This window comes from Melospiza melodia, chromosome 2 (genome assembly GCF_035770615.1).
Source record: "Melospiza melodia melodia isolate bMelMel2 chromosome 2, bMelMel2.pri, whole genome shotgun sequence".
NCBI classification, from domain to species: domain Eukaryota; kingdom Metazoa; phylum Chordata; class Aves; order Passeriformes; family Passerellidae; genus Melospiza; species Melospiza melodia.
The window spans coordinates 142,675,279-142,687,682 of NC_086195.1; the positions used below are offsets into that span (position 1 = coordinate 142,675,279).

The 12,404-nt window shown below is 39.9% G+C and overlaps 1 protein-coding gene across 2 annotated transcripts in view; it reads right to left on the reverse strand.

Annotated features, from left to right (window-relative positions):
• The window catches only part of FCHSD2 (FCH and double SH3 domains 2), a 120,194-nt gene that overhangs the window by 55,130 nt on the left and 52,660 nt on the right, over nucleotides 1–12,404 (reverse strand). For both annotated transcript variants that reach the window (XM_063150229.1, XM_063150228.1), the window contains exons 4-7: nucleotides 5,248–5,324; nucleotides 4,031–4,175; nucleotides 1,057–1,190; nucleotides 148–202 (exon numbers count right to left, since the gene is read on the reverse strand). In XM_063150229.1, the coding sequence (XP_063006299.1) occupies nucleotides 148–202; nucleotides 1,057–1,190; nucleotides 4,031–4,175; nucleotides 5,248–5,324 (411 nt within the window). The remainder of the gene's footprint in view (nucleotides 1–147; nucleotides 203–1,056; nucleotides 1,191–4,030; nucleotides 4,176–5,247; nucleotides 5,325–12,404) is intronic.

Sequence of the window (12,404 nt, forward strand, 5' to 3'; positions counted from 1 at the left end):
TAAAATTCTATAATTCTAAGAGAATACTCTTAGATCATCCTTTGTCTCACCAATTTCCCTTCCAAGCTGTCCCTCAACTCTACATTCCAGACAATTCGGGGAATTTGCCTCAAGAAATGAGCAGCAAAATCCAAGCTTTACACTCACCTTCACACTTGCCTTCTGCAAGCTTATTCTTGACTGAAAAAGACTAAGTTTGGACCTGGAACAGAAAAGAGCAGAAGTTGAATGATTGCCTTACATCATTTTTACAAAAGTATTTTTTCACTCTCTGAAGGATGGTGGTTTGAAAAATAAATAAGAAAACAAAATCAAGTCAATAGCTATTTTAATCTGAATAACACTGCGGGATAAATCTGCTCCAAAACCCCCAAACTCAAATTTTTGGTTGTTTTTGTTTGTTTATGTATGATTGTTTACTTCCTTCAGGTATTATAGGTAACTTTATTAAAGTTCTTTTCATCATCCCTCAGAAAGACTGAAAAGATCTCTAAGGAAACCATCATTTCATTCCCTGAGAGCAATTCTGAATAACTTCTAAAAATAAAAATAAAAGGGAAAATAAAGCAAAAGGGGTGTGGTGAACTCCCATAAGACAGGCCAGACTCCAAACCCAAAACATGTGTTACTGGTTTTCCTGGAAGGAAGGAAATCGTCCTCTTTAGGAACAGAAAAAACCTAAAGCCTCCAAAATTTACCTCAAAAAATGAAAAACAGTGTCCTGCTGCCTCTCCTCCTCTAAATGGACTGATCCAAAATTTGAGATATGTGGACAGAAAAGGAAGTCAGGAGGCTTTAATATCACAAAAATGCCAGTTCCATAGAAAATGTCAAATTAAAGCTGTTACTTGAACTTCCTTCCTAAACAAACCAACACAAACAAGTTCCAATTTCCTCCCAGGGTGTGCTTGAAATAGCTACAGAAATATATAGAAGTAAAATGCAGAGAAAACCTGTCAGAATCTCATTGAAAGCCAAATATCAAGTGCAAAACCTAATAGAAATGTGCTTTTTGGGGCTGCAATTATTCCTGCATATGCCATTAGAAAAACATACTTGGCCTCAATATCAGCTTTCTCCCGCACCGCCTGAGCCATCTGTTCAGTCTCAAAATATTTCTTTTTGCCTTTAGCTAAATCTTTGACTGTCTCCTGTAGTTCAGCTTGGATCCTTGTCAGCTGGTCCACACACTGAAAAAAAGCATTCAGGAAAGAAAAGATTACTTTTTTTTTGCATCCAAATAATATCATCATCATCATCGTTTTGCTGCGTTTCATGGTATTTTATAGGGGAGGATGCAGGCTTCAAGTCACTTCTGGTCAATTATTCATGCAGGTCTTTTAAAACTGATCAGAGCACAAAACCTTCTCTCTTCCTTTCTTTCTGCTGCTGTTTAAAGTGTTAGGATAACCCACAAATTAAACAGAAAAGTTCTGAAAGCTTTGGATGCAGTAATTAGTTGAAGCCATCGGAATACAACTGGGAAAAATCCAAAGGCAATCTACTGGAAGTGATACCAAAAAAATGATTAATCTTTCCTTCTTTAAAATTTAAAACATGAGGCAAAAGCTGCCACACAAAACACAACACAACAGGAAGAAAAATTATTACATTCAGCAATTCTTCAGACACCCTGCCAGCTTACGAAAAACCCCAACAAAGTGGGAAAGGATGTGTGCTAAGCAGGATCTAGGTAGGAAAACCAACGTGAATCATCAGTGTCTAGAATTAAAACTCTCTTTGGAAGAGATTAGTAAAGATTTTCCTTTACCCAAAGTGGATTAAGCATGCAGGAGATTGATAGTCCAGTGGATTTCTATTTAATTACAGACACCACGGGCTGGATGTGGTCAGTGAAGGCTCCAGCAGCACCCAGGGGTGAGTTCAAACCTTTGAATCCTTCAAACACCACTCAAAGTCCAAGCTCTTTTCATATCATCATCACTCCCCTGGCTGCCCTCATTCCGGGTGCTGAACACCCCTGCAAAACACCCCAGCTCCTTCATTACACTAATTATTAATGCATAATTAATGTAACCTCCTTTGGGAGCAGCGCAGCAGTGACGGGGCGCTGGGATCCAACAACCTCACACTGACTTCCCCCTGTTCCACTGCTCAAAAATAACACCCAGGCACCTGGAAAACACAAACAGGGAGCCAACAGGAACTGCTGCTCTTCTCACCACACAACCCTGCTCTCCCTGAAGCTGTCAAATTGCTACAAAAATTCCCACTGAAGGCACTGTTTGATGTGGGCACACCAATAAAGCCACGGCTCCAGAGGGTGCCTTCCCTACAGGCTGGTTTGGAGAGTGGTGGAAGGCACAATTTGGATTTTTGGAGACCTCTGTCTGCATCAGTGAAAAATGAAAGGTAAAACAATCTGTGTGTAATGCATAGCTGACAAAGAGCTAAAAGACTCTGAAAAGGACTGGGGTTTTGCAACATCAGTGGGGATTTTGATCCCCAAAATCTCCTGCAAGCATCAAAAAATTAAAATATCAAATAACCCCAGTTGTTAAAAAGATCATTTGAGAAGAGTTAAATAATCTTGGTTTGCATCCCTGTAGGATAAAAAATTATCATTAGACTGGATGCCACTTTAGATGGGTACTCCCATGTAACCTCACAAGTATTTTGCTGACTGAATTTTAATTTTGATAAGCTTTTGTCTGAATGGAGGTCAGAACAGTTATTGCTCTGTCCATTATTTATCTGTTTGGGAATTCAAAGGGAAGGGTGAGAGGCTGCACTGTGTAAAATAATAAACTGGTTGTGTAGGAAAATTAATCCTGCCAAGTGGATGATAATTCCATGTTGTAGGAAAAGCATATCACTGTTAGAATACTCTGAACCAGAATACTGCCCCAATAATTGTAATAATTGGTTCTGCTGATTCACAAGTGCAGGAATAAAGGAACTTCTATGACTTTTAAGAATGTAAAGATCCCACCTCTGCTGCTGACTCATGAACACTGAATTATCACCACTTGCCGATGAATAAAGTACAATTATTTACCAGTAAGAATGCCATAAAATTGCCACAGTGTTGTTTGGAAAGCTTTGCATGAAAATAAAATTCCACAGGACAATAAAACAGCATTAATAAAGTTAATTTTTCTCTCACTAAACAGATATTGCACATGTTTCTAGGAGTCGAATAATTTGTTCACAAACGGAGAGCTCACATTACATGAACATCTATTTAAATTTGTAACCAAGTATTTTACAAAAAACTCCTCTAGAACACAGAACCCGGCATGTCTGGGTCATTGTTGTCACTTTGTAACAAGGACAGATAACATGTCTGTTGTTTGGGTTTTTTTCTCTTTTAATTAATAGGAAATATTCCACTGTCCCAGGCTGCCCCAAGCCCCATCCAGCCTGGCCTTGGACCCTTCAGGGATGGAACAGCCACAGCTGCTCTGGGCACCCTGTGCCAGGGCCTGCCCACCCTCATAAACGACTTACAAATGCAAGAAGCAATTAAATTAATATCCAGCTCACTGCAACTACACTATTTTCTCTGCAGGGACAATTACAGATAATTAAAGAGATAATTAAAGCAGCTTTTGGAGCACTTAGTTGTGATAGTGTTACAGGAGGTGGCTGGACAGTCTCCACTCCACCCTGGAGATGGCTCAAGCCATTCCTCCTTGTTTCAGATGAGTCTTTTCTCAAAATCAGAACTTTTTCTAACAAAAACCACTTGCAATTGTCACTGCAAACCCAACGCAATGCACTTTCTACAGCACAGTGTGAGAATTGCTGAGATACATTCGACCAATTGATATAATATTTTTAGGACACTCAATTCCTAGCAGTTATAATTTGGGATAACAGCTCGGAATTTTGATCTCTCTCCAACAAGCTGCCTAAGATGAAGAGTACTATAAGATGAATCTTAGACCTGTAAGATGAAGAGTACTTAGATATTTTAGAAGTGCCACAATAAAAGATTCCTAATATATTTTTTTTTTCCCTCAATGAAAACGACAATAGTTTAGAGGATTTCTTAAAGCACAAATACCTTCTTCAGCTGCTGCTCCTTAAAGCACCGGACACTCCTGGCTGGTTCAGAAATTAAGTTTTTGTAGTTCTCACAGATGTTGAGTCGGGACTGGGCCACCTGCATGGTGCCTTCTAAGAGTGATTTCCAAACTGAGTACATGCTCCTAAAACAATGAAACACAGAGAGGGTGTGGGAGGGAAGAAAGGGAGGTCAGGTGTTCCACTGAAAATTCAGATTTATAGCACCTCCTGAACGGGAAGGATCCTCCATGAGGATCAGAATCCAGCTCCTGGGCTGGTTTATGTGACAGCAGCACACATTTTTCCAAGAACTGCTTTAAACAAAATCTAAAGCACAATCCTTTACCAAACATCTGCACTTTTAACAAAACCTTTAATGGAAGTTGCACCAAAAATAAATATTTTCCTGCCTGCTCCTCTCTTGTGATTCAATCTGTTACCAAACCTTTTGGGTTCAGCACTTGAGGGGTTTGGAGAAGATCTCTGGCACTGTGGGATCTCATGGGTGTTATGGGAGTGTTTCACGTACACTTGAGACTGATAATTCAGTTTATTTCTTTCTAAACATACAACAAACGAGAGGGTGCTGAAAGTTCCAAACACAAATCTGTCAATTTCTTCCTGCTTGAAATAAAACTTGTGGAAATACAAAGAAGACATTAAAACAAAACATCTGAAAGCTTATTACAAATATTTAAGAGGTGCTGTTCAAAGGCTTTCAGCAACTGAGTTATTTCTGGTTTCATGTTTTATCCACCTTTCATGTTAATGAAATAAAGTTTTGTAAACAACTTTCTCCTGCTTTGCCTCCTCCTCGCTGTCAGATTTCATCTGCACAAAGAACAGCCTCATAAAATGAGATCTCTTCCTCTCTTTTCCTGTGAAACAATCCACACACTTATCCCTCTAGCCTTAAAGTTACCTACTAAAATCTATATTCAGACACGGGCATTAATACCCAAATAGATGCAAATTACAGTTGTGGTCCTGTCAAGCTGTTTTGTTTCTCCCATCTTCCTAAATATTCAAGTCATAAACATCTATTTAAGACTAATCTCAGGAAAACAAAGCTTCTCTTTTAACTGGCAATGCTCTACTACAAAGGAAAAAAGAAAAATTAGCTACAGAAAAGCAGTGATTCATTGTTAAGTAAAATAATGACACAAATTGAAGTGATAAATACAGCAATTTTGAGATATCCAACTGGTAAATTACCTATAATCACTTCGTTCCTCAGCTCTTATTCCGAGCCAGTCCTTCTTTAAGTATTGGCTAGCCAGCTTCTGAATGCTCTGTTAAAAGAAGGGGGGAAAATAGTTAAAAAAAAAAAAAAAAAAGGTAATTAAAATATAATTTCTGCTCTTAATGAAAACCCAAAGAAGCAAACAATCTCCAGCTCAGCAAACGTACAAATTCCCGCACTCAGAGCTGGGAACGCTGGAAGGGAAAAGGCTGAACTCGTGCCAGCTGTGAGAACCCCAATCTGTATTTCTGTGCATCAGGACAGGGGGCTCCCAGCACCCAGGAAACATCTGGATCATCGCTTATGAGCCCACCCTGACGGAGCCCATTACCCAGGGCATTTCACCACACAAGAGACTGACAAACGCCGCTCATCTTTAATTATTCATGTTAATTGCACCCTTCAGTCCCTGAGTTTCTTTCTGCACGGCCTCAGGAAATCAATAACAACATTTTCATACTCAAGGTCAGAAAGCAGCAGGGTTTCATTTATAACCACACAGGGAAGGGGAGCTGCTCCACACCGACCCCTCCTCTGGCTGCAGATCCCATTTTCCTTAATATATCAATTTATATCCCATTTCCTTCAATATATATGCCAATTTCCTCAATATATCAAATATATATCTAATTTTCCTCAATATATCAGTATATATTCCAATTTTCTCAATATATCAATATACATCCCATTTTCCTCAATCTATCACTATAGATCCCATTTTCCTCAGTCGATCAATATATATCCTATTTTCCTCAATATATTAATTTCTATTCCATCTTCCTCAATATATCAACATAGGTCCCTTTTTCCTGCATATATCAATATATATCCCATCTTCCTCAATATATCCATATATATCCCATTTTCCCCAATATATATTGCAGTTTCCTCAATATATATCCATCTTCCTCAATCTATCAATATATATCCCGTTTTTCTCAATATATACCCCATTTTCCTCAATATACCCATAAATATTCCATTTTCCTCAGCATATCCATATATATCCCATTTTCTTTAATATATATCCAATGTCCTCAATATATCAATATACATCCCAGCCTCCTCAATATATCAATATACATTCCATTTTCCTCAATATATTCATTTATATCCCATTTTCCTCAACATATATCCCAACTTCCTCAATCTATCAATATATACTCCATTTTCCTCAATATATCAGATATATATCCCATCTTCCTCAATCTATCAATATATACTCCATTTTCCTCAATACATCCATATATATGCCATTTTCCTCAGTATATCAATATATATCCTATTTTCTTTACCATGTATCCGATTTCCTCAATATATCAATATATATCCCATCTTCCTCAATTTATCAATATACATCCAATTTTCCTCAATATATCAATATACATCCCATTTTCCTCAATATATCAATATATATTCCATTTTGCGTACACGGGTTGCTGGTGGGACAACAGCTGGACACAAGTCCTTGAAGATTCTTTGCAACCCAAACCATCACCACAAAAACTCCTCCAGCTTTTGCATGTCAGTCTACACAGCAAAGAAGAGCCCTGGGTGGAAATTCCCTCTCCAGCTAAGAATCAAAGCCCCAGGAGGATTTTGGAAAAGCAGTCGTGAGGAAGAGCCTGGGGTGAGACATCTTTGCCCAGTGTCATTTATTTACACTTTCCATACCATGTTTAACATGCAACAACCTTTGAATTACCCCTAGAAAAAATATCAGGAGTAGCTCAAACACCGCAAGACTATTCATTTCTCACAGCCCACACAGTGGTTGAAATTTATCACCAAGCTATGATTTGATCAATGTGTTCACATAGAAAAATTAAATGTTGCTAATAGATCACTAGTAGCAAAGTCATGCTCCCTCATGCTTTTTTAAAAAAATGTGAATTCCATCAGGTAGCTGTTAAAAAAATCCCAGATAAAAGGAAAAACAGCATTTCCTTTTAACCCTGGCAGAGTGATTTGTGATGGGATTTGGAGCTTTATGAGATGCCTCCACCTGGTGCTAATTCCATGTTTCCACCTTTTATTTTTCAGACTCCACTACAAGATCTGCCTCAAGATGCTGAACACACATTCCCCAACAGCAAAAAAAGCTCACTGGCAGCTGAGGACAAGCTCTGCCAAAATTAAGATGCAGAAAAAGTCACCAGAGGGATAAATAAAGCTATTTTTGCCCAGAGAAATCCTATCACTGATGTCAGCAAATAAACCATAAACCCAGAGGAATTAACCATTTATTTCCAAACTGAACAAGCTCAGCAACAGAACCACTCAAAAAAGTGAAGAGAACGGGGAGGACACAAGAATCATGGAATATCCCGAGCTGGAAGGGACCCACAGGGTCACAAAATCAACTCCTGGCCCTGCACAGTCCAACAATCCCACCCTGGGAGCTTTGTCCAGACACCCCTGGAGCTCTGGCATCCAGGAAAAAACCAGCACAATTTCACACACACTCAGATTTGTATTTCCCAGGCCTGCAGCTCCTGTTTGATGTTTTCTATCACCAGACCTCACCTCAAGTCTATTTATTGATATTATCTAATAAAGCCAGTTGTGGCAGGTATTGGGGAGGAAAAAACTTTAAAATATTTGCTATAATACTTACAAAAGGGATCACCATTAGAAAAGGAAAGAGGGAGATAACCTAAATAAAAAGATCATTGTTGGAAGACTTTTAAAAAGTCATATTAATGATACTTTCCAAAGCAGTTGTAAGGTTTTTATCTGTAATAATAACTGAGAGGTGCTGATGACAGCAGGTGCCCAAAAACCCTATAATTGACAGCAGAAAGCATGACAGACACAGCTGATGTAACACTGAGTTTTGGGACTATCAGGCAGCCAAATTTAGGGCTGCTTTTCATTTAGGTGGTTTCGGTATCTTGCATCATTTTGATCCCTTCTCTTTACCACAGCAACTTTCCGACATGATTATTTCTTTTTTTTCATTATTTTGTTTGCTAGGTCCTCTTCTGGCAGGCAAACACTCCACAACAGAGAGGCTTCAGTATCTTTTTAATTTGCTTCTTCTCTGGGAAAAGCAAGGTTACTCCCAATTAAACTGACTTCATGGGAAGTGTGGAAGCCACTTTTACTAATCAACAGCTGCAAATTAACACTCTATCAGCACCTAGAAAAAGTCACAGTTTTATTATGTATTAATTCCTACTATCAGACTCATCCATTGCTGATGTACTAAAAAGCTTTGCTTTATTTTACTTTTAAATGGGAAAAAAAGCATTGGGAATGTTGCACTTTGTCATTATTGTGAGTGCAGGCACTGTGGAAAATTCTGTTTTATTTCAGTACTGCTGGTTCTTCCAAAATAAATTTGACAGCTACACCAAGACTCTCCTGCCACTGTAAAAACAGCCTTGTGACTGATATCAGATATTTTCAAACCCATATTTTTAGCTGTAAGAGAGCAAGACTGTATGGGCCATTCTGTGATGATCCTTGTGGGGCCCTTGCAGCCCAGAATATTCTGTGAAACGAATGAAGCAATCTGTGAGGACTGGATGAGGATGAAGGGCAATTGTCACACACAGAGATGCCTCAAAAAAAAAAAAAAAAAGGGCAAAAAAACCCCACACAACCAAAACGCAGAATGTCTACATTTTGAAGAATGCTCCTACTACACAAATGAAGAAATTAGGTGCATCCAAACCAAGAAATCTGAGGCACTTCCCAAATGCCCTCAGCTTTTTTTCTCAAACCAGTGAGATTTGACCCAACTTCAGGGAGCCTGACTCACTCAGAGTGAGTTTGAGGGGGCCAAGAACTCAGGAGGGAGCTTTATCAATCACACAGATGTTTGCCTCACAAGCTTCCAGAGTAACTTGGAAGAGATTTTACACCCTTGCCAATCTCTGGGAAACATCTGGGCAGGGAGAAGGGAGCAGAAAATGCAGTACAGCCTGTGAGGTGAGAACTCTGGTTCCTGAATCCAGCACAACCATTCAGTGTCAGCACTGAAGTCTGGGACAGTGATTACTTCAAGTGACATTTTGTTTACCAGAGCTGGATTAAATGTTTTAATGAGAATGAAGGGACTGAGGCAGGGATTCCAGGGAGGATGTGATGGGGCTCCACTGGCATCACAAGCTCTGTCAGACACAACCCAGAGGGTTTTAGGCAGCAGCCCCGTGGCCAAATGAAAATGAAAACAATCCCAGGAACAGGCAGCACAAGGACTTCTCCAGTGCATCCTGGGCTTCCCAAAAGGTGCCCTGAGTGCTGATCTGCACTGCCTTTAACATGGTTAATGAGAAATAAGAGGTTCCCCTGTGCCTGCAGCATCAATTGCAAAATTCCCTGGAAATGTTAGCAAAGGCTGGTTATCAAAGGTGAAGCTGCACCCCTAACCATGCTGCTTCTCTTTCCTCAAGATGGGATGTTCCTTCCCACTATCAGATGACTCCAAGAAAATATGGAGCTTCATTCATTCGTTTATTCATTCACAATTTTGTTCCAAGCTGCTTCATTTCTCTTTTTATTTTCAGATATTTGAAGCATGACAAGAAAGCAAAGAAAAACAAAGTGGGAAGCTAAAAAATTCATGTACAGCAGTTAAATATCACCTCAGGCATTCCTGCAATCAGGTTTAGCAAAGGAAACGTCAAAGCTCTTCTCATTCACTTTGTTCATCTGTTAAAACTGCTGCTTTATTTGCAGCATCTTAATTCTCTCCAAAACAACCTGAATGAGATATAATTTAGCTTTTCCTTTCCTAGCCCTTCTTTAAAAAAAACCTGGCACTAAGTTTGTCCCTTTTTTCCAAAGGTTTCACAGTTTTCAAAGACAACACAGGGCTAAGACAGGAAATGATCAGAGGATTAATCCACTGCAGCCAAGCTGACTAGACCTAAAGCCAATTCAGATTTATTCATCAAAATATCCTCTCACCTATTATTTTCCTGACCTTTCATCAGGCCAGGATCCATAGCTAACCTAGGGATTCATATTCTGTATTACTTGGCACAAAACCAGCGTTGGAAGTTTCTTTCTCTGCCTTATTAAGAGTCTCCCTTATTATGAATACACTGACAGATTCTGAGTAACAGAACCATATTTCACTAAGCTTCCAACTGCTTTTTCTCTGAATTCTCCTGTCTTCGGCTTCCAAATTTTAGGATTTCAGGCATCAGGAAAAATTAATTGTAATCTCCATGATGTGGCATCGTGGCCATAACTTAATCACAGATACTTCCAACTCTGAGCAGGTTACAAACCAGCATAAATCCACTTGCACCAACCAAGCTCAGTATTCATGTGGAGAAATTATTTTCACTTTCTAAATTACATATTTTAAATTGCTACATTAAGGATGTGTTGCTATTTGGAAACACTCCAGGTTATTTTGAAGGCCTTTTGCAAAATGGCTCCTTTAAAAATGACTCTGTTGACTGATTGCACCATCCAGTATTTATCCATGAGACTATTTCAGACAGCCTGAAGTTTAGGGACTCTCTTCTCACAATCTTTAGCTCTACAACCCCTGGATAAGTACAATAATCCAAGCAAATAAAAATCCCCCAGCTTTCCAGGCACCCAGTGAGGAAATCTGAGTAAAATTCCCCCCATCTTTGAGCATGAAAGTTGGAAAATGGCTGAAGATTGATTTAACTCTTCAAAACACAAGGAGCTCCTGTTTAAACCATCTAAAATTTTTCCTTCTTATACTTGAATTAACTTCTCCTAGATTGTGAAGTTGTTCTGCATAAACTCAGAGTTCTTTTTCCGAGTTGGCTTTCTTTAAGTCCCTAAGAAGCTGTTAGAAAACCTCAGGAAGGGGCAGAGCCCCAGGTTGTATTACAAGATATCAGGAGGTTTCCACCACATCACTTCTCCCTGGAGCCAAAGGCACATTAGCAGCTCTGGAGAAGAAGTTTGTTTGCCTTTTGGTTCAGAAGTCTCTGCTTCCTGAGCAAATCCCATTCCTAATAGATAAACCAAAGTCCTGGATCACATTTCAGATGGGGAACCACTGCTTTACACTGCTCCTTATAAACCAGATTTCTTTTCCACCCTACTAGACCATGTCATTTTTGGCTGAGTTAATTTTTAACTTTTAGGTAAACTTTTAACAACTTTGGACCTTGCTCTTTAGATGGATCTAAAGCTTAAAAATAGGAAAATTCATGAGGTTACACAAGGCCAAGTGCAAGGCTGTGCACATGGGTCAGGGCAATGAGAGGACACAGGGAATGGATTCCCAGTGACACAGAGCAGGGACAGATGGGATTTTGGGAAGGAATTCCTGGCTGTGAGGGTGCCCAGAGCAGCTGTGGCTGCCCCCGCATCCCTGGAAGTGTCCAAGGCCAGGCTGGACAACCTGGGATCATAGGAGGTGTCCCTGCCCATGGCAGGGGGTTGGGATGAGGTGATTTTTAAGATTCCTCCCTGAAATTAAAGGACTGAAGAGAGTGAAGTCATGGCAAACTTTTCCTCCATGTACAGGCTAGATTGCCAACATTAACTCAAAGTGAAGCTTCTCAGGACACAAATACAAAATGCCGCCCAAATCCCACAGAGATGGCACAGCAGCACTTCTGCCATTCACCCAAAGAGGAACCACGTCGGGGACACCAGTGCCACCACATCCCTCCTCTATCTCACACCTCAGCTGAGGCAGGACATGGGGACACGTCTGTCACCTCCTCACCACCATTCCCTGCTGCTTTCAGGACCCCAGCCAGGAGCATCCCTTTAATGTGAGTCTGAAGGGATTTCTGGGGCTTTTAACCAGCACTGCTGTCAGGTACAGGGGGTTTTCTTCTCTGTTTGAGTGCTAAGAAATAGCACTTCCAAAAAGCACCAAACTGGCTCCTGGAATGCTGATTTTCCCTTTCCCCCACCCAAACTGAAGCTCTGTGTTGCTGGACAGAAAGACAGACAAGAGGATCATGATGTGGAGCCTTGGAAAAAAGGAAAGCCCCAGTTAGGACTAAAAAAGAAGTCTAATTCCTCAAATTCTCACCTTCCCCATAATTACCTCCATGAGTTCTGTTTTGCTGAGCAAAACCAAAACCAGATACTTCCCAGTCTTGTAACATGTGAAGTGCACAGCAATAATTTCCAAATTTTCTGTAACTCAGATCTTGGGTGGCTGATGAGG